The sequence below is a fragment of the Condylura cristata genome, unplaced genomic scaffold (assembly GCF_000260355.1).
Source record: "Condylura cristata isolate star-nosed mole 26May11 unplaced genomic scaffold, ConCri1.0 scaffold00017, whole genome shotgun sequence".
In the NCBI taxonomy this organism is placed as follows: Eukaryota; Metazoa; Chordata; class Mammalia; order Eulipotyphla; family Talpidae; genus Condylura; species Condylura cristata.
In genome coordinates, this window is record NW_004567118.1 from 265,297 (window position 1) to 291,605 (window position 26,309).

The following is a 26,309-nucleotide window of genomic DNA, read 5'->3' on the forward strand; positions in this document are numbered from 1 at the left end:
GCTCCCTGCTCTGTCTCTGGTGAATCCTCTCACTGCCCCTGCATCTCTGCCCTGTACCCCAGTTATGTATGCATACATAAATAAAACTCTTTTTTAAAAAAGAATTTTAAAAATAATCAGATGATTTTAGAAAATCTGCTTTTCTGAACTAATACAAGACTTTTTACTAATGTTAAAAGGGGGGATATAAAATCTTACTGCATTAATTTTTTTAAATGGACACCATAGTTTAGAGCATATGTCTTGATAATGGTGCTGTTTAAATTCTTTACACTTAGCCCTAGCCAGAAAAGATATGTAATGAATGACTTTCTTTTTTAATAATATTTATTTACGCATATAAGAGTTTGAGTATAAGCCAGAGGTGCAGGGGGTGAGAGGACTCACCAAAGACAGAGTGGGGAGCAGAACAGGCAGATTGACTGAAATATACTGCTGAGGGAGCAGCAGGGAGACAGGAGTGATCTGCTGTGCCATGTGAGGCAGCTCCTGGCCTCCTGGCCAAGAATCAAGCTCATGCCACAGTGGCTTGTGATAGGTTGATAGCACTGAAACTTTAACCCCTGTGCCACCACAGAGTCCCTGAAATAAATAACTTTCAAGAATTTTGAGCCTTTCTTTAGAACCTAGGTGGAAGGGGAATACAAAGGTAAAATTACTTAAGTTAAAATGAAGAAATAGACTAATATTCATACCTCTATAATATTAATGATTAATATTAATAATGAAAAATTGTGGTTTTAGATGGCAATATATATTGTAAAATCTTGTTTTGAGAAAATACAGATGGACACATCATGCTCTACCATTTACAGTGTAATTTTCTGTTTTACAGTCTGTTGCTAGAATCGGCCAAACTGGAACAAAGTCTGTCTTCTCACAGAGTGGAAATAGTCGAGAAGTAACTCCAATTCTTGTTGCACAAACGCAAAGTTCTGGCCCACAAACAAGGTATTTATTATAGTGTCATTATTGTTCAGCTTTTCTTGCTGTAAAACGTGAGGCTTTCTACTTTTCAGTTTAAGCAGGTTTGACTCTTCAGGGATGGCAGAAAAAAATTAAAAAATGTTGAATGTGTATTTTTTTTTTTTTGCTTTTTTGTTGAATATGTCATATTTGAAAATTTTAACTTACTGAATTGCATATTGTAAAGTTTAGTTCAGTATTATGATGCAAATCAATGTGAGTTAAAATATCTTTCTGGTACACTTTAATTACCTATGAATTTGTTTAAACTAGCTATTCTGAACTCCTACAAAAGAATTTTCTTCACATGCCCATTACCTTTTCCATTGATCAAATACAAATAGATTTTCTTCTCCCCTTCCATAAAATCTTCCAGTAAATCTTTAAATAATGAGTCCATTTCCAAAAGACATGGTGTTGAAGGATATAATAATATCTCCATACAAAATGGTGAACATCTGTACTAATCTTAAAGCAGACACAAGTGTGCATATACCTTGGCTACATTAAGGCCCCTCAAGATTTCAGAAGTGCCAGGTTGGTAAATCTTGTGACTGCCAGCTAGCAGACAGGTGACAGTGACTGCCTAGTCTCAGTTAAAAGGCAGACCCTAGGGCCTCCTGCAGAGCAGCATTATATAGACAGAGTATATACTAGTCCTAAAGAATATGTGAACATTACTTAGTGAATCATGCATTCCACTTAAAACTAAACAAATGCACTAACCAGTATCTGTTAATTTTGTGTCATTTGTGAGGCAAACGTGATAACCACTGCACTACAGAAACAATTTGGTGTCATTTGTATTAGTGTTTTGGTTTAATCCCCTTTATTGCCTTGTTTCCTATGAATGCCAAAAAAAAAATACACATTCAACATTTTTAAATTTTTTTTCTGCCATCCCTGAAGAGTCAAACCTGCTTGAACTGAAAAATATAAAGCCTCACGTTTTACAGCAACAAATTTTAACCCACAAATTCCTGAGTGGGTTAAAACAATAGAAATGTATTCATTTATAGTTCTATAATCCAAAATCAAGGTATAAACAGAACCAGGTTCCCTTGCTTGCCTTTCTGGCTTCTGGGTAAACCTAGTTGTCTCTTAGCTTGTGATAGCATAAAAGCATTATCTCCCTCCATCTTGATATGGTCATCTTCCCTATGTGTCCCTGAATCCAAATTTCCCACTTCTTATAAGGGATCTGACTTAACCATTTTGATCAATCTGACTCAGTCATAATGAATTAGGGATCACCGTAATTGCATCTTACCTTGATCTTAACATTTATAAAGATCATATTTCCAAATAAGGTAAAATTTATGGATACTTAGAGGGGGTAGAGTATCTTCTTAATAATTCAACCTATAAGAATTTATAGAATATATATATATATTTTAAAGATTTATTTATGCATCTAGAGCTGGGGTACAGGCTAGTGGTGCAGAAGCACTGAGAGGATTCACCAGAGACAGAGTGGGGAGCAGAACAGGCAGATCAACAAAGTACCTTACTGAGGGGAGCAGTGGGCAGGTCAGGAGAGGTCTGCCATGCTATGTGGGTCACCTCCAGGGAGGGGATCAAACTCATGCTGAAGTGGCTGCAGCTTCTCAGTGTGTGCTTTAACCCGCTGCCGCCCCCAGGGAGGGTCCTATAGAATATATTTTAACTTACCAAAGTCTACTGTCAAGTAATATTATATACCATGTCTTATATGGTGTAAGATCTTACAGCAATACACTTTAGTGCTCCTTTCCTGTTTTGTTTTGTTTTGTTTTTTGCTATGCATGGTAGTGTTTCTGCCTTAAATAGTTATCTTTTAGAGGATTCATCAGAGACAGAGTGGGGAGCAAAATAGGCAGACTTGAGGTACACTGCTGAGGTGGGCATCTTCGTCAGGAGAGGTCTGCCACGCCATGTGGTCACCTCCAGGGTCGGGGATCAAACTCATGCTGCAGTGGCTGCCATAGCTTCATAGTGCTGTGCTTTAACCCATTGGGCCACCAAGGAGGACCTATCTTTTAGAGATTTTTTTTTAATAAGAAAAAGTCTGCTTTGCTTTTACCCACATAACTTCCATTTTGTATGCTTTTTATTTGTTCCATAGATCTATATTTCAATTTGATAATGTTTTCCTTCTTCTTGAAAGGCTTTTTTTTATTTTTTGTAGTCCAGATCTGAATTTTTTCAGTGTTTGTATGTCCAAAGAAATTTTTGTTTTGGGCCCTCCCTGGTGGTTTAATGGGTTAAGGTGCAGCTGCTAGCTAGCATCAGCGGCTTTAATGTTTGTACCCCCAGCCTAGGAGTTGGCCCACCTGGCGCGGCAGACCTCTCTTGACTCCCCTGCTGCTCCCCTCAGCAGTGTACTTTGTCAGTCGGCCTGTTCTGCTCCCTGCTCTGTCTCTGGTGAATCCTCTCGCTGCCCCTACACCTCTGGCCTGTACCCCAGCTCTGTATGCACAAATAAATAAATCTTTTTAAAAAGAAAAAGAAATTTTTGTTTCATTTTTTTAATTTTGAAAGAGATTTCCACTGGGAATAGATTTCCAGCTGACAGTTTTATTCTATAAAGATGTTGCTCTACTATATTCTATACTATATTCTTTCTGACAGAAGGCTGTTTTTCTCATTTTTGCTCATCTCTCTATAATCTGTCTCTTTTCTCTGATGATTTTACGATTTTCTCTTCCTCACTAACTTCAAATTACTTGATTATGATAAGCTCTAGTGTGGCTTTTTTTTTTTTTTAGTAATAGTCATGAACTAAGTTTTTGTATACAGGAGCTAAGTAAATGTATACTTTATATTTTTTTAGTACAACACCTCAGGTATTGAGCCCCACTATCACATCTCCCCCAAATGCACTGCCTCGAAGAAGTTCACGACTTTTTACTAGTGACAGCTCTACAACCAAGGTAATTTCCAGATTTTTGTATATCACATTTACTTAAGTCTTCCTCTTTTGAAATTTCATTCATCAGGAACTCCATTTCCAATAAATTAAGAGATGATTTATTTTCAATTTGGAAGGCCATCTGTAACACTTGTGAATTTTCTTTGTCCTTTAATAAATATTATATAATATATAACATTGTTGAGATGACAAAATTACTGTTATGAAGAGCAGATCATTGATAATCAGGAGTTTGGGATAAGGGTAGGAAGAAGGATGTGACTCTTACAGTGTAGAACAGGGGAATTTCATTGTGAAGTGGCCAAACAGACCTATATAGTTAGAGTTGTGGTTGGTGACAGAAATGTGCACTGTGATAAAATTTCAAAGTAATACTTCTGCACACGACAAACAAAAGCAAGGGAGGGGAGAATTCAACTTAAAAAGATTCTAGTAAAAACCATGAAATTCAAATGAGATCTGTGGTTTAGTTAATAGTATTATACCGATTCCAATTTCATGGATTTGATGGTGTAGAATGGTTGTCAGATGTCATTGGGAAAGAGTAAGAGGAAATTTTCTGTGTTTTCTTTAAGCGCTTTTTTACACAGTAAGAGGGTTTCATTATGCCTTTGATAAATTTTCTTGGTCTGTTGGCAAATATTATGGATAGTCTTTAACGTTGACATGTATAGGTCAAAAATTTATGACATCAGTTGCAGTGCTCGGAGATAATCACATCCAATTATCATATTATTTTTAAAGAATAAATGAAAATGGTACTTTCAGAAAAACAATACTTGATTTCCCTTAATAGTTAATACTATTTATTTTCAGAACTGTTGCATTAAATGACTTCAAAAACTAATTTTTATAAAAGTTTTGAGAAAAATACAGCCCATCCAAGGCCATATGTTTATATCTAACACATATGAAGTGGTTGGCAGTAGTCTAACATACATGAGTTTAATTGTGGGATGTTTTTTTTGTTTGTTTACAGGAGAACAGCAAAAAGTTAAAAATGAAGTTTCCACCTAAAATTCCAAACAGAAAAACAAAAAGCAAAACAAATAAAGGAGGAATAACTCAACCTAACATAAATGATAGCCTGGAAATTACTAAATTGGACTCTTCCATCATTTCAGAAGGGAAAATCTCCACAATTACACCTCAGATCCAGGCATTTAATCTACAGAAAGCAGCAGCAGGTCTGTTGTAAATGCATAATATCTTTTATAGGCATTTCTTGGAATTATTTTACTCACAAACAAAATAGATTTGTTTGTTAAAGTGCCTTTCATTCCCTGTTACCAAAAAGATAAAAAGAATGCCTTTCCTTTTTTTCTACATTGTGCTGGAATATTTAGTGAATTATTTTATAACTAGCCTTACTAGAAAACCAAACTGTTTTACTGTGCTTTCTTCTTTGTTTACTATATTGTTTTCTCCTAGAAGGTTTGATGAGCCTTCTTCGTGAAATGGGGAAAGGTTATTTAGCTTTGTGTTCATACAACTGCAAAGAAGCTATAAATATTTTGAGCCACCTACCTTCTCACCACTACAATACTGGTTGGGTACTGTGCCAAATCGGAAGGGCCTATTTTGAACTTTCAGAGTATATGCAAGTAAGTATTATTAAACAGTTATAAATTACTTTCTAGTGCTAATTTAAATTTAATTGAAATATATGTGCTTAAGAGGACTGGATCTAAAAGGTCAATATTATATAATGTCTTTATTTTCTCAGTATTTGTATTTACAAATACAATTTTCTCTTGTGTTATGGGGTAAGTAACTTAAAATCATTGAGATTACTTGAGATAGCATGTAGTGAATCCAAGTCATCCATGCATTGTTGTTGGTTTTTTTTTTTTAAAGATTTATTTATTTATGCATACAGAACTGGGGTACAGGCCAGAGGTGCAGGGGGTTGAGAGGATTAACCAGAGACAGAGTGGGGAGCAGAACAGGCTGACTGATGAAGTATGCTGCTGAGGGGAGCAGCTGGCGGGTCAGGAGAGGTCTGCTGTGCCATGTAGGCCACCTCCGGAGCTGGGCATCAAACTCACGCTGAAGTGGCTTTAGCTTCTTAGCACTATGCTTTAACCCGTTGCAGTACCAGGGAGGGCCCAGTTTTTGTTTTGTTTTTTGTTTTTTAAGATTTATTTATTTTGGCCCTCTCTGGTGGCGCAACAGGTTAGGACGCAGCACTGCAAGGTAGCCAACTAACGCTTCAGTGTTAGTTGGGTCCCAGGCCCCAGAGATGATCCACATGACACAGCAGACCTCTCCTGACTTGCCCTCTGCTCCCCTCAGCAATGTACTTAGTTGATCCACCTGTTCTGCTCCCCGCTCTGTCTCTGGTGAATCCTCTCATTGGCCTTGCACCTCTGGCCTGTATCCCAGTTCTGTATGTCTAAATAAATAAGTAAATTAAAATCTTAAGATTTATGTATTTTATGCATACTAAAACTGGGGTGTAGACCAGAGGGGGGTAGGAGATGAGAGGAACAGGTGGATCTACTGAAATACACTGCTGAGGGGAGCAGCAGGCAAGACAGGAGAGGTCTGCTGCGCCATGTGGGTCAGCTTCCTGGCTGAGGCTCGAACCATGCCACAGTGGCTAGTAATAACTTATTCGCACTGAGATTTTAACCCCTGTGCCACTAGGGAGGCCCTATTCATGCATTCTTATATGGAACTTTTATACCCCATTCAGGATCTGAAAATATACTATTGTCATGTAATTGGTATTTACAATAAAAATTCTTTCTCCTATATATACAAAGTTCTTACTGGGGTGATATAGACATTTTGTATGCTTTATAAATTTGAAGAGTGTTATGAAGAATGTTGTATGTAATCAACAATACAGTATCTTTAACTATTAAGGCTTTTATCCTTTTAATTATATTCACTGATTAAGTTTATATCAGAAAAGATAAAGATTAGCTGAAAGCTAAAGAAAATTCTAATTTCCAATTTAGATTTCCTCTCCAGCTCTCCTTCCAAAGCATTTTCTCCCCCTTGCCTCCCACTTTAAAAAAGAAAATTAACCTTTTAGAAATCACAACTGGGGTACAGGCCAGAGGATTAGGGGTGGTGAAAGGATGCACCAGAGTCAGTGGGGAGCAGAACAGGCAGATTGATGAAGTACACCGCTGAGGGGAGCTGCTGTGCCATGTGGATCACCTCTCACCTCAGGGTGGAGATTGAACTCGCACTGACTACGCCCCAGCCAGCTTTGCAGTACTACGCTTTAACCCACTGTGCTACCAAGGAGGGCCAGAAGCAGTTATATAGCTCTTAAGGAATGCTACGATAGTCACAAATCATGTTAATCCTAGATGTATGGGCATTTCTTGGAATTTAGTTCCTTTTATTAATTCTATTTCCTTATTGTCTCTTGTCTTCCTTAATGATAGTCTAAATGTTCTTTATATTAAACTAAATTTGAAAACTAATTGCTTTTATATAACTCAAACTTCAGGAAGAGAGAAGTCTAATTCTGGGAACTGTGAGTATGGTGAGGGTAAAATTGACCTAATAGCTGAGGAGAGGAGAAAAATTTCAAAGTACTGCCAAGTAAGAATTGGTAGGCAGGGACTGCTGATGGGGTGCTCAAGGCCCGGTGCTACAGAGCTGGCTGCCAGCTGAAACCTAAAGTTTTCAGCTCCACTTTTAATAAAATCCAATACAAAAAGGGGTTTTGTGTTATAGAAAATTATTTTTCTCTCACCTTTAATACTGTTAAGTCAGTATTAAAACTTGGAAATGTGTATTATAACATCCTTTTAAAATTGTCTTTGAATCTATTTCTCTTCTGTCTTTTTGATGGAAATTTAAGTTTTCAGAGTTCATGTTTTTTACCATGACTTGTGTGTATGTAAAAATTAGGCAGTTTGAATATGATTACATCAGTATTGATCTGCCATGCACAGTTTAATTCACATAAAAACTATTAGGCAATACAGCATTTAGGTCCTGTGAGAACAGTGCCCAGTGTTCTCCGTATATATGTAAATTGCATCAACTTGTTTTCCCCTTACTAGTTTTTGTATTTCAGGCTGAAAGGATATTCTCAGAGGTTAGAAGGATTGAGAATTACAGAGTTGAGGGCATGGAGATCTACTCTACAACACTTTGGCATCTTCAAAAAGATGTTGCTCTTTCAGTTCTTTCAAAAGACTTAACAGACATGGACAAAAATTCACCAGAGGTATGTTAACCAAAATACTTCGCTTGTGTAGCCATCTTTTGATCACTTTTACCAAATGAAAAAACCAAATAATTTGAACATCATTTACTACCACCCAAACTTATTTTTCCATTCTTCTCTCTATAACAGGGACAAGAACAGAAAGTCCTGAAATACCTTTTAGAGATACACAAATAGAAAGACCACAAAACAAATATTTCACTTGGGATAATCAAGACTTGGTTGTTTTGAAATTGACATCACAACAATTCAATTTCATTAAGCAGAAATTACTCAGATTGGAACTCATACCAAAGCGAGTTTTTTTTTTTTTTTAAAAAGATTATTTTAAATTAAAATAACAATTTTGATTGTCATTTTAAGACATAGGTACAGTCTCCTTACAACCTCATATGAATTGTATTTCAACACACCTCAAGAATAGTTAGTGGTACTTCACAACAGTTTAAGAATTAAAAATAGCTAATTCTTATTATTTATATTCTGTAGTCTCCATGGTTACTGAATTAGCAAACACCGAACCATTGTTCTTATGTGAATGCACACATACACACCCCTCACACAGATGATAACTTTAAATCCTAAAAACAGTTTTTCTGGTAGATTCTGCTGAGTTTTACAAAAGGCAAATTAATTCTTGCTTGGGGCTGCATTACCAGTGATGGCAGTTGGGACTAAAACTGTCCAGTGGACCCCAGTGCGAGAGCTTGCACTACAGTGCTGCCTCTGCAGTCTCAGCCTTCTGGTCTTTCCCACGTAGAACAGGAACAAGGAGAAAGTAGCCTTTGTTCACCCTCAGCTGAAAATCTGCTGGCTGGGCAATTCATATGTTCTGTCACCAGTGGCCACAAGTACTGACTTGGGTTGTACAAATTTTAGCAAGTAGACAAATACACAAATAGGTGAATCAATGAATAATGAGGATGAACTATATCTATAAAAATTCTTCAGTTTTTGTCTTTCTGTACTGAGATATGACTCTTAAAAATAATCATAGATTTGGTTTTTAAAAATGTTTTCACTTTTACATTTCGTTTTGTCTTCATTTTTTTTAGGCCTGGTGTGCTGCAGGGAACTGTTTCAGTTTGCAACGAGAACATGATATTGCAATTAAATTCTTCCAGAGAGCTATCCAGGTTGATCCAAATTATGCTTATGCCTATACTCTACTAGGACATGAGTTTGTGTTAACTGAAGAATTAGACAAAGCATTAGCTTGTTTTCGAAATGCTATCAGAGTCAATCCTAGACATTATAATGCCTGGTAAGTGCTAATGGCCCAACAATGTCCTATTGATAGGTTGATGATAGTCATTTATTTTTTTTGTCTGTTGTCATGAATTTTGTTAAGTTACACTTCAGAGTGGTAATTCTGTTGGTAAATTCTAGCTAAAATGCTTTCTATGTGAAATTTTTACCTTTATGAATTCTTTAATTAATGATAAATACATATTCTATCAAATCTTTTGTGATTACTTTTTTAGAACATTAAATTGGTGAATGGTGATTAGGAGGAAATTGAAAAAATAGAACTTGAAAATGATATACTAGTTGTTGTTATTTGGCAGAGTTCTAGTTTATTAACTAGTTTGTTAAGTTATTAAGAATCCAGTGTTGGATGTATTGAGTAATTTCTCTTTTACTTTTTTGTATTGGTGTAGCTAAATATCATGTTACTACCTAGCTGATACTGTTAGCAAAGAAAGAAGATATGAAAAAGTTTATTCTTGTTTCCGTCTTAATATTCTATCTGCTGCTGATGTTTTATTGTATATTTCTTAGCTGACTTAACACTATAAATATCAAAAAGTAAAATTCCAATATAAATAACCTCATGATAGTTATTATGTCAAACAGGTTTTTTCTTTTACTGTGTCAGTTGAATTTATCATTCTGTTTGTCACTAAGTCTAAAGCAGATTTAGATTACTAAAATGCAGTTTGTTATTTGTGTATGTATGTTTTTTAATGGATTATATTTCATTACGTTTCAAAGTACATTGCCGGAAAGATGGGCAAATAATTGGCATATTAAACCATCAAACTTGACATTTCCCTCTCTTCACATAAATATAAAGTTCCCTGTATTATCTTAATTGAACGTGTGTGGTGTTATATAGTGTCTTTCCTGCTTTGTTGCAAAAATGCATCCTTAAAAAACTTTACTATAGCGAGCCCTCCTTGCTGGCACAATGGGTTAAAGCCCACCACTGCATGTGGGCTGCAGCAGAGCCCTCCCAGTCCCAGAGGTGACCACATGGCCCGGCAGACCTCTCCTGACCGGCCTGCTGCTCCCCTCAGCAGTGTGCTTTGTCGATCTGCCTATTCTCCTTCCCACTCTATCTCTGGTGAGTCCTCTCACCATCCCTGCATATCTGGCCTGTACTCCAGGTCTTTATGCATAAATAAGTAAAGAATTATAAAAAAAATTCTTTAGGCCCTCCCTGGTGGCGCAGCGGGTTAAAGCACTACACTAAGAAACTGAAGCCACTTCCGCATGAGTTCGATCCCCGCCTGCCCCGGAGGCGACCACATGGCGTGGCAGACCTCTCCTGACCCGCCCTCTGCTCCCCTCAGCAGTGTACTTCGTCGATCTGCCTGTTCTGCTCCCCACTCTGTCTCTGGTGAATCCTCTCACCCTCCGCATCTCTGGCCTGTACCCCAGTTCTGTACGAATAAATAAATAAAAAAAAAAAATTCTTTATAGGCCCTCACTGGTGGCGCAACAGGTTGAAACAGCACTATGAAGCTATGGCAGCCACTGAAGCATGAGTTCAATCCTTTGCCAGGGATGTGACCCACATATGTTATCTCTACCTTTGCTGTTCTCCTGACCAGCCTACTGCTCCCCTCAGCAGTGTGTTTCAGTACATCTTTGCCTGTTCTGCTTCCTACTCTGTCTCTGGTTAATCTTCTCATCTCTCTCACCTAGGGTATAGACCCTAGTGAGGTCTGTACCCTAGTTCTTTATGTATAAACAAATAAATATTTTTTAAACTTCATCAAAAATTGTTATTAAATTGTTTCAATTGGGAAAAAAGAATATACAGATTAGTAAGGTTTTTTTAAGTTTATTCATGCATACAGGAACAGGGGTACAGGCCAGAGGTACAGGGGGTGAGAGAACTCACCAGAGACAGTGGGGAGCAGAACAGGCAGAATGAGCAAAACACACTGCTGAGGGAAGCAGCAGGTGAGACAGGAGAGGTCTGCTGTGCCATGTGGGTCACATTCCTGGCCAAGGATGGCTACTGGTAGCCCCATAGTGCTGCAATTTAACTCCTTGTGCCATCAGGGAGGCCCCAGATGAGTAAATTTTAACTGGAAAGGTTTTTACATATTGAGGTATTTATGTAAATAAACACTAAGCATATTTGTTTTTCCAACTTCAAGGTGTGTAATCAGTCTTTCTTACATTATCTCTACCTTTGCTGTTGCTAGCATGGAACTTTTTGTACTTTTTCTTCACCTCTTAACATTAATGATAAACCTCTCAAAGCAGATGCAATGTGCTTTTATTCATTTAGTGTTTATTTCCCACCCATTATCCAGCCATAGAAAAGAGATTTCGTAATGTAAATCACTGACACTGTTTGATGTTTTGAAAATTTAGAATACCTCTATATCAACTTAATACATTGTTACTGGTCTTTAAAAATTACAATTTTGAAAGCGTAGATTCTGACATTTCTCACACAAGAATTGGAAAGAGGGAAGTGGACTGTGCATACTGTAATTGGAATGGTAGAAAAGATATACACAGCCAGAGAGTGTGAGCCTAGTTAAGAGTTTAGTGTTTAGAATCATGAAGAATCCTTATTAGTTGTATAACTTTAGGAGTCCCTAAGTTATTTAGCTTCTCTAAATTTCCTTATTCAAATATGTGAATAACAATACCTATATATTTGATTGCTCTTAGGATTAAATGAGATAATTCTCCTAAAGAATTAAAGTTCTTAGTACACACATAACAACCACTCAGTAAAAAGTTTGCTGTTAAATCTAGATTGTAGTGGTAGATTTCAGCTTGTGATTTCTTTTTTCTCCATTGTCATAATTTATTTGATTAGTTGCTTGATTTGTTGGCTTCACTTATAAAAGTGACTTGTTTAAAATGATCTGATGGTTTTTATCATGGTTTTTGCTTCCCTTAAGACCACCTGTAATTTTCACTGATTAAGATGCCCGATACTTTCCATATTCTTTTATAGATGAACAAAATTAGTAGCCAGAAAGAAGTTCATGTTCCTAAAATTATGCTGGATTTTATAATTTCAGGTATGGCTTAGGAATGATTTATTATAAGCAAGAAAAATTCAGCCTTGCAGAAATGCATTTCCAGAAAGCACTTGATATCAACCCTCAAAGTTCAGTTTTACTTTGCCACATTGGAGTAGTAAGTAAATTTCTAAACATTGTTTAATTAATCTCCCTTTTGAGATTTGTTTGTTACTGACTGAATTGCTATAAAAATGAAAATTGTGCTTTTGTTATTGTTCTTGAAATAGTATCCTGGAATGTTTTACAACCAAAAATAGCACTTTTTTGCTTGACATAAATCACTAAATCACCCTCATTCCTTGGACAAGTCACTTAATTTCTCCCATCTTCTATTTTATTAGTGATAAAGACCTTACCATATTGGCAGTAAATACCATGTTGCCTACCTTATTTCATCCATTGTTACAGAGCAGTGATTTTCAGATATGTAAAGCAGAGTTTTTCAAATTAATTACTAAAATCCATAGCAGCATAGCTCTTCAGTGTGAAATAGGCTTGGTAAGGTACAGCCAAATCCTCTAGGGATTCTTTGAACAGTTTGACCTTAATAAATCTGTTGAAATGAGAGTATTATCTAGCCAACTAGTGCATATTTTCTTGTGAACAGAAAACCAAGGTTTTTCTTGTCTTTCTAAACTTAAAGGTAACCAGGTATGTTCTCTGAAGATAGAATCTTGATTGTCATTATGAACACACAAGGACCTGATCCCAGTGCAGGTTATTTAATACCTCTGGACTTCTCTATTCTCACTTTAAAATAAAGAAGTTGAACTAGAATTGGAAGTGATTTTTAGAGATAATCTATTGATAGTTTGGTAATCAATTACTAGCACCATTTAACCCATTGGACAAGGCAGTTAGATCACACAGACTTACATCTCTAGGGGTTTTATTACTTTTATGTTAGTCTTGAGTAACTTATTTGGTTCTTATCATCATAAATATCAAATGAAAAAATTAATAAGATCTTTTTAAATATAGGTTCAGCATGCACTGAAGAAATCTGAGAAGGCTTTGGATACCCTAAACAAAGCCATTGTTATTGACCCCAAGAACCCTCTATGCAAATTTCACAGAGCCTCAGTTTTATTTGCAAATGAAAAATACAAGGTAAGATAATGGTCTTTCAGCATTTTACTAAATTTAGTCCCCCTTTAAAAAATAAAGTAAAAGTTAATTTATACTTTAATTTTTATCTCAGTTCATTTTCCCCAGTTCAGAAACTATTAATTTCATTCTCTCCTGATTTTCTTTCATCATAAATGGCCTTAGGAAAGATATTTAGAAATATGTGGCTATCCCTTATAAAGATGTAGAAAGGCAGTTTTTCCATCCGAATTACGTTAGAGACCAAACCTAAGCCCATCCTTTTATGACCAAAATAAGTGAGCAGTTGGTGAATGAATATTTGCGCATTATTCAGCAAAGACTGATTGAGTACCATTGTGTGCCTTACTATATGAGGCTATAGTGATGAGCAAAGCAACCACAACAAGCATTAACTAATCACAATAATAATATATCTTGAGTACACAAAGAAAAATATAATGAAAGCTTCTAATAAGGAAACTAGGTCTAGTCTGATGTGTTTCTTTTTCAACTTCTTAATCTGTTTTGCAGATTATGGAACGGGCCTGAAAAAATACTAACAAAACTGAGAAAGAGAAAAGAGGCAATAAAATAACATAGGACTTTTGTTACCAGTTAGTCATAAATAATGAATCTAAAGTTTTCATTTAAAGGTCAGGTTATATCAAAATAATTCAGACTCTTGCTAAAAAGAGTAAGATTTTTAAAAAGTACACAGAAAAACATGGACTAGATAATCCATTTCAAATAAGAGTACTCCCTAGAAGTGTATTCTTCCAGTATACATTGAAAATTGCTGACATTAAAAGTACAAAATCAGGAGTAAACTAAACTTTTCAAGACTAATAAAGATAAGAAATTAAATGTGTAATTTATTGTCTGTCATTCTCTAATCCTCTAATTTTATTGTTTTTCTTTATGAAAAAGCAGATGTACTGCAGTTTTGACCTTTTAAAAAAAGCTGCTTTCAAATCTAACCCTTTTCAATTTTTAACTTCCTTTTTAGATACCATAATTGTAATTCAACTTTATTTTTCATGTTTGGCTTCATTGTGCTTCTTTAGGTATATGGTCAGGTTCTAGAATTGAAAGACTTGTATTCAATTTTATTATTCTTACAGTTGTTTTAATGCCAACACACCCACGCCATATGTTTTAATGCCACACACCCACGCCATATAAGTCAGCTTGTACCTTACTTCAAGAAGCCAAAATTCTAATCCGATGCTGTCCAGGTTGTAATGGTTGTAGCGATTTTACATACCTTTTTGATGCATGGGTTGGATATAGGCAGACTATACATAAAAAGGGTGTAAGGAAAAGTCACTGAGTGCTTCTGAAATGTCTTAGCTTGAAAGTGAAAAGCAAATGGTGTGAGAGTGCCAACTCATCCTCTCTTTGGAGAAACATTGTTATGTGATGTGTCGTATTGATATCTTAATCACGGTCTTAAATCTTCTAATGCAAAAAATGAAAGCTGGGCTGTTACGTTAGATAATGTCTTTGTGATTAGATTATTGGGTGGGAAAAAACATGATAGATGGCATGAAGTTTTGATAATAATTACAATGTGCAGTGATAGAAAGAAAACACGCAGCTATTCTGAACTGTGTGAGATATTAGAGTGAAAGCGGATTAAAGTGTATCTTCCTGACTAAGGTTTCCTTAAAGCTTTGCCTTTCAAGTATGGTCTGGGACCTTAATGAGGGTTGCTGAAAGTCCTTTCAAGAAGTCTACAAGGTCAAAATTATTTCATAATAATATTTAGGTGTTAATTTGCCTTTTTGACTCATGCTCTCACAAATGTACAGTGGATTTTTTAAAAGCTACACGATGTGATATCATTACAGACTGAATGCAGAAGCAGATAAGAGGATCCAGCAGTTAACCATATATTTGCAATATTGTCAAACAGTGCCATTCCTCCCACCCACTTTTTTTTTTAAGATTTATTCATTTATGCATACAAGAACTGGGGTACAGACCAGAGGTACAGGGGTAAGAGGATTCATAGAGACAAAGTGGGAAACAGAACAGGCAGGCAGATAGACAGAAATACACTGCTGAGGAGACAGGAGAGGTCTGCAGCACCATGTGGATCATCTCCCTGGCTGGGGATCAAACACATGCTGCAGGGGCTGCAGACAGCTTCACAGTGCTCCGCTTTAACCCCTTGCACCACTAGGGAGGGCTATCCCACTGACTTCATTAATCTTAAAATAGTTATTTTTCACTTAAAAACATTGTTAATATGAAATAGATTTGTTACTTTTAAATTAATATATGATTTTTTTTTTACCTTTCAGTTTTAAATTCTAGTATCTAACTATAAATAGTTATAACTCACACTAACAAAAACTCTTTGGGCTTCTCAATAAGCTTTGAGTATAGCGAGGTCCATAGACCAAATATCTGAGAACTGCTGCTTTAAAGTATTAAAATCAGTTTTGAGCCTCTTCATTATGTTACAGGCTTTGCCAGTCTTTATCATTAATGTTTAATAGATATAACTCAGTAGTCTTAAGTAAGTAATATCCATGTTTGCTGTTCTGTTGTATGTATATTTTAAAATATTTAGTACTAGGCAGGGGAAAAAGAACACACTACTGGAAGAATTATCATGTAATATATCTTTCATTTCCTGACACACAGTGTGATTCACAGACACATAAAGTCTGGCAATTCCTTCGAGTTTCTCTTGGTTTGCCAGCAGATGCATCAGAACCCCCACAGACTTGCCCCCTACCCTCAAAATGATAGCGTTCTAGACAGACTGCCTGTGAAAGTGCATATGCATGTGTGTGTGGACTGCCTTCACTTTTCTCTTTTTATTATAGAAATTTTCAGATACCTCTACAATTGATAGTATGATAACCCCTGTGAATCTGCCACCCAGCTACTTTACATAAAAAGATTTTAGATAATGCCAATAAAAACTTTATTTTCATGAAATTAGTTTTCTTGTTATAAAACATTTAAATAATACAAAAGCATAAAAAACAAAAAAAAATTAATGTGCCTCTTAAGTTTGTCCTCTAGGGTAGAGTGCTATTAACAGCCCAGAGCATACTTCTCCAAATCTTTCTTTCATTATTTGTGTATTTCTTTTCACAGAGTAGGCTTATACTGTTATGGTAAGCAGCATAATGGCCACTCACACATGTCCATGCCCTAATTGTTACTACTACCTGTGAACATATTGCCTACATGGCAAAAGATACTTTGTGGTGTGATTAAGGAATTTGAGATGGGGAGAGTATCTTGGATTATGCAGGTGAGCCAGATCTAATCACATAAATCCATAAATATGGAGCTCTTTCTCAGCTGTAGTCAGAACCAGCATGAGAAGAATTCAACCTAATTTTGGTGCATTTGAAGGTGGAGGAAGGAAGGTCTGAGAATGTGGGGAGTCTTAGGTGCCAAGAAAAACAAGGAAACAGAATCCCTCCAGAAAAGAAGACAGCCATGTCAACACCTTGATTTTAACCAAGTGAAGCGCATATAAAGACTTCTACATAGGAGCCATAGAATTGTAAAATAATAAATTTGTGTTATTTTAAGCCATCAAATTTGTGGTGATTTGTTACCCACAACAATAGAAAATTAATGCAGCATCTCATTCTGTCCTAGGGATGGAAGTATAAATTGAGGACAATCTAGTGTATCTATTGAGTTAAAAACTGCATATAACACCAATGATTCAAAAATTTCACTGCTTAGGATCGGTACTAAAGAGATCCTCAAAAAAGTTCACTAAATCACTATTATATGAATATTCAACTCAATATTTTATTTGAAGTAATTATTAATTGCAGCACACTTTTTTTATATATATTCATCTCACTTTTGCTTTTTAAAAATTTTAGTGTAACAGTTGAGCACCTAAAATCTAATGTTTCACAGAGGATGGACCATAGTTTATATCCTAAAACTTCTTTCTGTTTGTCACTTAATATTCCTGTGAGTGGTATCCTGGTATTTCTCTTTTTCTTACCTGGATTTTATTTCACTACAAAGTATAAATGTGTACATTAAAGGGAAATAAATTATAATATCCATAGTTAGAAAACTTTAAAAGTAAAAAAGCCACCAAGTGGGACCCTCCCTGGTGGCACAACTGGTTAAGGGATTAAAGTGCAGTACTGCAAAGCTAGACACAACCGTGTCAGTGCGAGTTAGATCCCCGGCCAGGGAGCTGACCCACATGGCATAGCAGACCGCTCCTGTCTCCCCTCAGCAGTGTACTTCATCTGTCTGCCTATACTGCTTCCCACTCTGTCTCTGGTGAATCTTCTCCCCACTCCTGCACCTCTGGCCTGTACCCCAGTTCTGTATGCATAAATAAATTAATAAAAAAAAGCTACCAAGTGAAAATTCTAACCCCTACCCCCCTACTTCCTTTTCTTCCACAAAAGCAAACCATTCTTGTTTAGGGGCATACATGTAACAATTTCTGTTAATAAAAAGAGAAAAAATTGTATATATGCATCTCACTTTTGCTTTTTGAAAATTTCAGTGTAACAGTTGAGCACCTAAGATCTAATGTTTCACAGATGGGCGATAGTTTATTTAAATGTGCTGCAATTAATAATTACTTCAAGTAATAATGTTGAGTTGAACATTCATATAATAGTGATTTAGTGAACTTTTTTGAGGATCTCTCCAGTACACATTCTTAGTGAAATTTCTGAATCAGTGGTTGTTATGCAGTTTTTAACTCAATAGATACACTAGATTGTCCTCAGTTTATACTTCCATCCTCAGTGATGACAGTTGACTGTGTCCTCTTGTTCATGGTGACTTTAGGTATTATGAAATAATTTTTACTTTTCCATTTGCTGGGACAGCATCTCATTTGGGAAGCTAGTTTTACTTTTAATTATATCTATTCTTTAAATTAAAATCTAAGTCTCTTAACTTTCCTTTCAATCTCCCTAAGCCTACAGCAGTTATCCAAAGATTACTATGTCAGTTTAGAGGGGTATATGTTAGGTTGTTCATCATTAGTTAAAATGGCAGATTGGCGTGCAAAGCTTATTGTTTACATGAAAGTTGTTTTGTTCTGGAAGTTAAAAGCACTGCACATTTAGTGTAATGGAGCATTGGTTTAAATGGTGACAAAAACAAGAGTTGTTACCACCTGCATATTTCACAAAAAAAGGAGTGTATGTGTATGTGTGTAAACTTTCAGTGTATTATAGGGAACCCCTGCCATATCTTAGATCCTGTTGTCATAGTATTTTTCATGCATTTTAGTTCTACAACAATAAGAATTAATGCACGGAGGAAGTCTAGGATCTAGTAAGCTTTAGTTAATTTGGGAAAGCAAAAATCCATCAATTTTTTTTTCTTTGCTTTTTTCAGTCTGCTTTGCAAGAACTTGAAGAATTGAAACAAATTGTTCCCAAAGAATCCCTTGTTTACTTCTTAATAGGAAAGGTAAAGACTGTGTTCCTACTCTTAAACTATGATTTTCATAGCAAATAGTAACTTTTAGGAATAAATGTAATACTTAATGTACAACATGTGTGGAGCTGATTTCAGCTAGGCTTTGAACTAAGTACTCTAAAAATAAATAATAGATTTTGACATTTAAGATGACGTTTATCCTTAATGATAGAGCAAGAACATCATTCCTCCTTACCCCCACCCACATATGGTTTTGGAAGTATATTAACACTTGGCACCTATTGATCATTAATAAACTATAACTGAAATTATTAGCTTTCAGTTATGAAGAAGATACTCAGAAGAAAGCTGATAGGGAGATATTACTTGCAAGTATTTCAAAACCACACTACTCAGGGCTTTGCAGACAGGACCCCCTAGTGCTAATTGATTTTGGATCTGCAGATCAATGCTAATCAGTGTATAGTCCAGTTCTTTACATTGTCATTTTTCCAAGTTGAATGAGTTTTAGTGGACTCTCACTTCCTGAAAGAAGTCTGAGCAGCCAGGAATTCTGAAAAGACCTAAGCATATTATAAAAGAAGCTCAAAAGCTGATGTGAGTTCTTCTATAGGATAACAGTGTCCTGCTCACCAGAATGAGTTTATAGCACATAAACCAGGAGCCATATTAAATTACAGATGTTTTGAATTTTATAGTTGAAGCTCACAACTTAATGAAAAATGTAGTCATGTTGTTTATTTTTAGGTTTACAAGAAGTTAGGTCAAACGCACCTTGCCCTGATGAATTTCTCTTGGGCAATGGATTTAGATCCTAAAGGAGCCAATAATCAGATTAAAGAGGCAATTGATAAGCGCTACCTTCCAGATGATGAGGAGCCAATAACCCAAGAAGAACAGATCAGTGAGTATTATTATATGGATTAGGGTTGTGTGTGTTATTCAAACCAAAGAGCTAGTGAAGCACAACATCAGAGTTAGGTGAAATGGAACAGATGTTTCTTTATGACAGAGTAAACACAGAAAAAAAAAAGCTTTTGAGTATTCAGAAAGCTACCTTTTGCGTAAGGCGTTGTGATCTTTTTATATGTTTCTAACCCTGCTATATATATCCTTTATATCATATGGGGGTTTAGGGAAACTGAACAGGGTGATATAACCACAAAATGTGCATATGCAGCCAGGTAATTAATCTTAGTTCTTTCTGAACCTAGTTTGCTGTGACTTTGGCAAATCCTTTGCTGACTTTTACCTAGGCCTCAGTTTATGCTTGAATATGTAGCTAATGCCTTCCTTTTCTGCTTCATAGCAATGTAGTGGGGGAAACCCACACAAAGATAGACAGGAAGTTATGTTGTAAAATAGTGACAGGTCTGTGGTAGTAGCTATTCAAACTAGAGCTTTGGAAAAAGCAAGATTCAAATATGTGCCTAAAATATATAAATTTAAAGGTCAAGAAAAGCTAAGGGAGTAAAGTTATAGCTTAAGGCATAAAGTACTCTACCCCTAAATTGATTATGTAAACTAAGAGGCTTGATCCTGAAAACTGGATGAAAGACTTTAATTAAAATTATAATTCCTTTAATCCTGATAATCCTTTTAAAACAAAAGGTTATATGCTATATTTCTGTGCACTAGCCAGGACTATCCTCAAAGTAGAGTCAGTGATTGCAAGAAATGTCAAGTCTCCTTTGAATGTGTCAGAAATCTAGTTCTGATTCCTAGGATAGGCATAAGGAATTCATAAGAGACAGTTTCCAAATAGTTAAAATTCTTAAAGATTAACCGCAGTAAAATAATCTCAGACATGTAAAATAGGGAACATAAATTCTTTTATTTAAGGCTACCAGGATCCTTAGGGCGTTATTTAAGGTCTCATCTCCTGGATATAATTTTCCTTATTTGTTTTCTTGAACCAGCAATAAATATTTGTCAGCTACGTTACTGTAGACTGTTTTTTTATTTCCAGTGGGAACAGATGAATCCCAGGAGAGCAGCATGACAGATGCAGACGATACACAACTTCATGCAGCTGAAAGTGATGAATTTTAACTTCTGGAAATCAGACTTTTACAACTGGATGTGTGACTAGTGCTGACATATTTCTTGTCCCTCCATATACTGAGTCTTCACTCTTGAGCCGGCAGTGTCGTCATCCATCACTTTATACCATGAGTGTGCCACTTTCATTGGACCCTGACTGTACACAGAATGAAAGGCAGTGCAATATTTAGCTGCTAACAAGACTGGCTCTTTCACCAGTATGAATGACAATGTAGGGGGTAGGGTGGGGAACTTTTCTTTTTTTTTTTTTTTCTTTTATTCTCTTTGTTGGAAAGCTATCATGAAAGGAAGAGTTATGTTTTATCTTGAAGGAACCATTAGATATGGAAAATAGTGATGAACCCGAAAGTCTTGTTCATTTTTCCAAAATTTGTTTTTATTTGGTTCTGTTCCTGATAACAGAGTAACTGACCTTCATTTCTAGGTACTTCAAGGATGGTGTTAGCAAGTGCCAGGTGGAACAATAAAAAAGACATTGCCTATACAAAGTAACTTGATTGCCAAGGAATGTAAATTACCATAAACTTGCAGTGTCTCCCATAAACAAATGCATTGGGCATATTGGGACTTGTTTGTAGGAATCAAATATCCCTCCATACAGTGTATACTTACTCTTGGCAAGAATGCTTTAATGTCTAACCAAGAATTTTAATTTATTCATCCTGCATCAAAGTGTTGATCATTGTTGTCTTGGTATTGCAAATTCTAAAGTTGGTCCTTTCCATATTGCCTCTTCTCTGAGCACTGTGGGGATCGCCTGAAACATTCAGAGATGATGGAGTGGTTTACTCACTGAAAAGCCAAAACAAGGCCCCCAATAGCCAGTTAAGTTCATCATAAGAATCAAATGAGAACACTAAAGCGGAAAGACTTCAAGAGATCATGATAGTGAAAGCCTTAATACAATCAGAAATGTACTATTACCTTGAATCTTTGTTTGTTCAAGACAGTATAACTTTGACTTTTCTAAGTGTTTAAGCAGGGTGCAAGAATGTGTGGTTACCTTTGATTGAAGTCATTTCCATTCTTTTTAGCTCTCTGCTTCAAATTATTTTCAGTAGTCCGAGTCCCCAAAACCTTTACTTGAGAGTGATTGTGTTTAGGATACTGGAAAGTTTTAGCTATCAAAAAAAGCATTCTTATGAAGGAGATGAACTCTCTCCTGAGTTTGTCATAATGTAGATTGGAATCTTTGGGGAATGGCCACAATTTTAAGATCTAATTATGCATAATAAAATGGGAATTATTGGAATTTCACATAACAGATTTCAAGTCTTAAATTGTGTATCTCCTTTATTGTAATGTATTGAAATTTTTAGAGAAACTTTAGTTGTTAACATTTTATTAAGTGCCAATGTCAATGTAACAAATTATAGTTTCTTATGAATGACAGGCCTACAGTTATTATTTTGGGTTATATGATGGACAAACTTATCTACTGGTTACCTGTATTTGTTAGTCAAACTATGAAAATAACGGGGATTACCGAACATGTGAAAAAAAATTAAGCCTATAGACTCAGTAATTCTATCATTTACTACTACTAACCTGCCCATATAGATTAGATACCATTATAAATTCAGAATAGGTATTTTGTGCCAGAAAGGTATTTACAAAGTTTTCCTACTTAAATCTATGTTTATGTGCTATCTAAGAAAATAAAAAGGAAAGTTTAGATGTGAACAAATATTGTTAAAAGTTCCCCAAGGCTAGCACTCAGATTCAAGCAAATACTGCATTTCAATATCTACTAGTGTTGTACTATTTAATTTTAGATTATCTTATTGTTAAAATTGGCAAGTCATAATCCAGCTGTTATAACAGTATCACATAATGGAGTCTTCTAGAAAACTTCAACCTGAACTTTATATTACAAAGCCTGATAAAAACTAAGCTCAGAATATAATTTGGTGGTGTATAATTCCTTATGTTTTTGTAGTAGGAATTTATGCCCTGTGCCAGAAGTAAGGTTTCTTGTACTGATGTTGTGACACCAAGATAAAATGAAGGGATAGTCGTGGAAGGTAAACAATGGCATTGACTGGCTGCGGGACATTCATCCCAGGCTTGGCCTGCTTTCATTTTCATCACATCTGTTTTCACATTTGGTCATTTGAAGGATTATTTCCCACCCTGTAACTTTTTTCCCCATGGATTGGAGATTAAACAACCAGAAAAGAACATCTATTTGAGTCAAGTCAAACAAATGTTTCCTTCAAATTTCAGAAGTCACTTTGAAGGGAATTAAAAATACTATGTACCTTGATGCTTTTTTTTTTTTTTTCTTTTAAAGCTTTGGACACATACTCTCATATATACACACATACACTTAGGTTCAGAAGTTATGTTGTAGCATTGAAATTTTCCCTCTTGGAAATGGTTCTTAACTCTGGGATTTCAGAAGGTTGGAAATATTTTTTCAAGATAACAATGGTACTCAAGATAACAAAAGGTGATCCCTACTTTTCCTGTATTTCATTATTTTAATTTTTTCCCAAGAACTGCAAATAACATTTGAACCATGCTGCTGTTGTACCTGAAACAAAACTCAGTGATAACCAGTATTTAGTCTATTAAAAATGCTCTTTTTGAAGAAAAAAAGTTTGAAGTCTCTGATTAGCCAGAGTATTAGCATGGATCTTCACTGAGAAATACAGTGACCCATTTTCTTTGTGAAAACCTAGAAAAATCCAAGTGTGAGCGTGATGTGTGCTGTTTGCATTGAAACAATGTCATGTTATATCTTCTGTTTGTTTTTCCTGACTTGTCTGAGAAAATGTACAGTCTTGGGAGTAAGAGGTCTTTTAACATATTTCCAATTTACTAAAGGAAATGGAAAGTCCAAATAAATTACTTTTGAAGTAATTTATAATCAAGTTACTAAGATTATGAACTATGCCATCTATGTATATAGTAAGGCAGCAACATAATAGTGAAAGATAGAGCTTTGTGTTCTTTGAAAGTCAAGGACAATGTTTCTCTTGCTTTTTTTTTTTTAATCTTTTTAAATATTTATAAATATAAGGACTGGGGTACAGGCTAGAGGTGCAGGGGATGAGAAGATTTACTAGACAGAGTGGAACAGAACAGGTAGATTGATTGGAGTACACTGCTGAAGGGAACAGTGAGCAGGGCAGGAGAGGTTCTGCTGTGCCATGTGGGCCAGCTCCCCAGCTGGGGATCGAATTCATGTTGCAGTGGCTGGCTATATAGCAGTGTGGCTAGCTATGGCTTGATAGTGCCACCAGGAAGGACTTCTTGCTTTATTTTTACTTATATCTTCCACGTGTATGTATAAATATTCATTTTTAGTATTTTAAATTCAAGATAAATAAAAATGGCAATTTTTATGATGTATATTTTCCACAAACTACAGAAGCCCATCAACAACTATTTATAACAACTATTTAAATTGTGTATTTTATGAAAGACCTTTAAAATGGACACAATCTTTTGTTCCAATTAGAATCAATTTTAAAAATCAAGATCTGATAGTAGAATATAAAAGCTAAATTTTACTCTAGCTTGATATGATAGAGAATGTGATGGCTAAAGGGTTTTGTTCATACTTGAATGGTAGCAGAGATTTATATGAAGTGGGAAGTGTACTGTGTTGCTTGCTTCAACCCCCAAACCTCTAGGTAGAGAGTTCATTTCACAAAAGAAAAGACAAAGGCTCAGCTTTAATGCTTTTGGCATTACTGTATATTCAAAACCTTGTATTTAGTTTTCAACTTCCTCTAGATGTTTGAGACTATAGCTTAACTAACAAGTGTCCATTTCCTATAATTTATAATAGAAGTTTGGGTTTCACAGGAAAATTTGTTACTAACCATAGACAAATCTATTACACAGTTCGTCATATGCTTTGATCTGTACTCACTGTACTTCTTACACTGAAATTGAATGTGTTGACTTGAATGGCTTAAAGTTGCTTTTAAGAACATTTTAAATCCAATTTTCTTATGTTTTTAATACCAGTTTCCCCTATCATGGCATTTTTATCATATTTCACACCATCAAAATACAATTTTCAATTTGGGGCTAAAACTAGTTGAGAAAATTAAAGTTATTGAAAGAGCTTGAATAAGGAAAGAATAAAGGTGAAGCCAAGAACAAGGAAGTAGACTTAAGTTTTCCAGTCATTTATTTTTTTAAATCATGAAAGTTAACTTTCTTATCAATACAAACCTTTTTTTTCTCATCCATGCAAAGAAATCAGATCTCTCCTTAGTTCACAAGGGACTGAAGATTAAATGTATTAATCAAGCTGTAAGACCACTCGACAAATTCAGCGGTTAGTTGAGAGAAAACTGATTGGATCAATCCCAAGGCATGTTTCCTATGAAGCAAATTCACTGTAAAAGATTGTCTGTGGTCTGCAGGCCAAATCAACCCATTGCCTGTTGCATTTTATTGTAACATGGCCACATCCATTTGTTCACATATTGTCAAAGGCTGACTATGCCTATAGGTAGATAATACTATGCCAATAAGCTGACATCTTTTGCAACCTGAACTAGCACTTAACAGCTGCATTGGCATAACCACTTCTGAATCTAATATGTCTGAAGGTTTTTCTCAGTTGATACATCACTGCTTAATGTACTACACAAGAAGAAAAACTCATCAGTACTTAGTTGTTTTTTTTTTTTTTAAAGATTTATTTATTTGTGCATACAGAACTGGGGTACAGGCCAGAGGCTCAGGAGCAGTGAGAGGCTTCACCAGAGACAGAGTGGGAAACAGAACAGGCAGATCGACGAAGTGCACTGCTGAGGGGAGCAGCGGGCGGGTCAGGAGAGGTCTGCCACACCATGTGGTCACCTCCGGGGCAGGCGGGAATTGAACTCATGCGGAAGCGGCTTTAGATTCTCAGTGCTGTGCTTTAACCCGCTGAGCCACCAGGGAGGGCCCCTTAGTTGTTTTTTTTAAGTGGGAAACAGAACAGGGAGATCGAAGAAGTACACTGCTGAGGAGAGCGGCGGGCAAGACAGAAGAGGTCTGCTGCACCGTGTGGGTCACCTCCAAGGCCTGGCATCGAACTCACACTGAAACAGCTGCGGCTGGCTTGCAGTACAGCATCCTATCTCATTGTTCCACCAGGGAAGCCCCCAGAAATTATAATTTCTTAGGGTAAGGCACCCCTTAAACTTACTGTCTGTCAGCTTATTGCTCTTAATGTCAGTCAGTGCTATATGTGAGACCATAATCATTTTCATATCTTTAGTAATACAAGCACTTATTTGCTTTTCATTTAACATTTATGGACCACTTTGATATGTGAGCATTTCAAGTTTCTAAAATAAGGTACCTGTTTATACACAAGGAAACTAAGACCTAGAAAAATCAAGTCACTTGCAAAAAGAGGAAAATCTTCCCTCAGAACAAC

General features: G+C 35.8%; 1 protein-coding gene across 3 annotated transcripts in view; it reads left to right on the top strand.

The window, feature by feature from the left end:
• The window catches only part of CDC27 (cell division cycle 27), a 46,605-nt gene extending 22,823 nt beyond the window's left edge, over nucleotides 1-23,782 (top strand). For 2 of the 3 annotated variants that reach the window (XM_004684049.2, XM_012726473.1), the window contains 11 exons: nucleotides 836-951; nucleotides 3,779-3,878; nucleotides 4,857-5,064; nucleotides 5,309-5,481; nucleotides 7,923-8,075; nucleotides 9,131-9,339; nucleotides 12,353-12,470; nucleotides 13,337-13,465; nucleotides 18,809-18,883; nucleotides 19,601-19,757; nucleotides 20,823-23,782. In XM_004684049.2, coding sequence (XP_004684106.1) covers nucleotides 836-951; nucleotides 3,779-3,878; nucleotides 4,857-5,064; nucleotides 5,309-5,481; nucleotides 7,923-8,075; nucleotides 9,131-9,339; nucleotides 12,353-12,470; nucleotides 13,337-13,465; nucleotides 18,809-18,883; nucleotides 19,601-19,757; nucleotides 20,823-20,905 — 1,521 coding nt within the window. In that variant the 3' untranslated portion in view covers nucleotides 20,906-23,782. The remainder of the gene's footprint in view (nucleotides 1-835; nucleotides 952-3,778; nucleotides 3,879-4,856; nucleotides 5,065-5,308; nucleotides 5,482-7,922; nucleotides 8,076-9,130; nucleotides 9,340-12,352; nucleotides 12,471-13,336; nucleotides 13,466-18,808; nucleotides 18,884-19,600; nucleotides 19,758-20,822) is intronic. The other variant, XM_004684050.2, reaches the window with a different exon arrangement.
• Nucleotides 23,783-26,309: the final 2,527 nt, after the last annotated feature.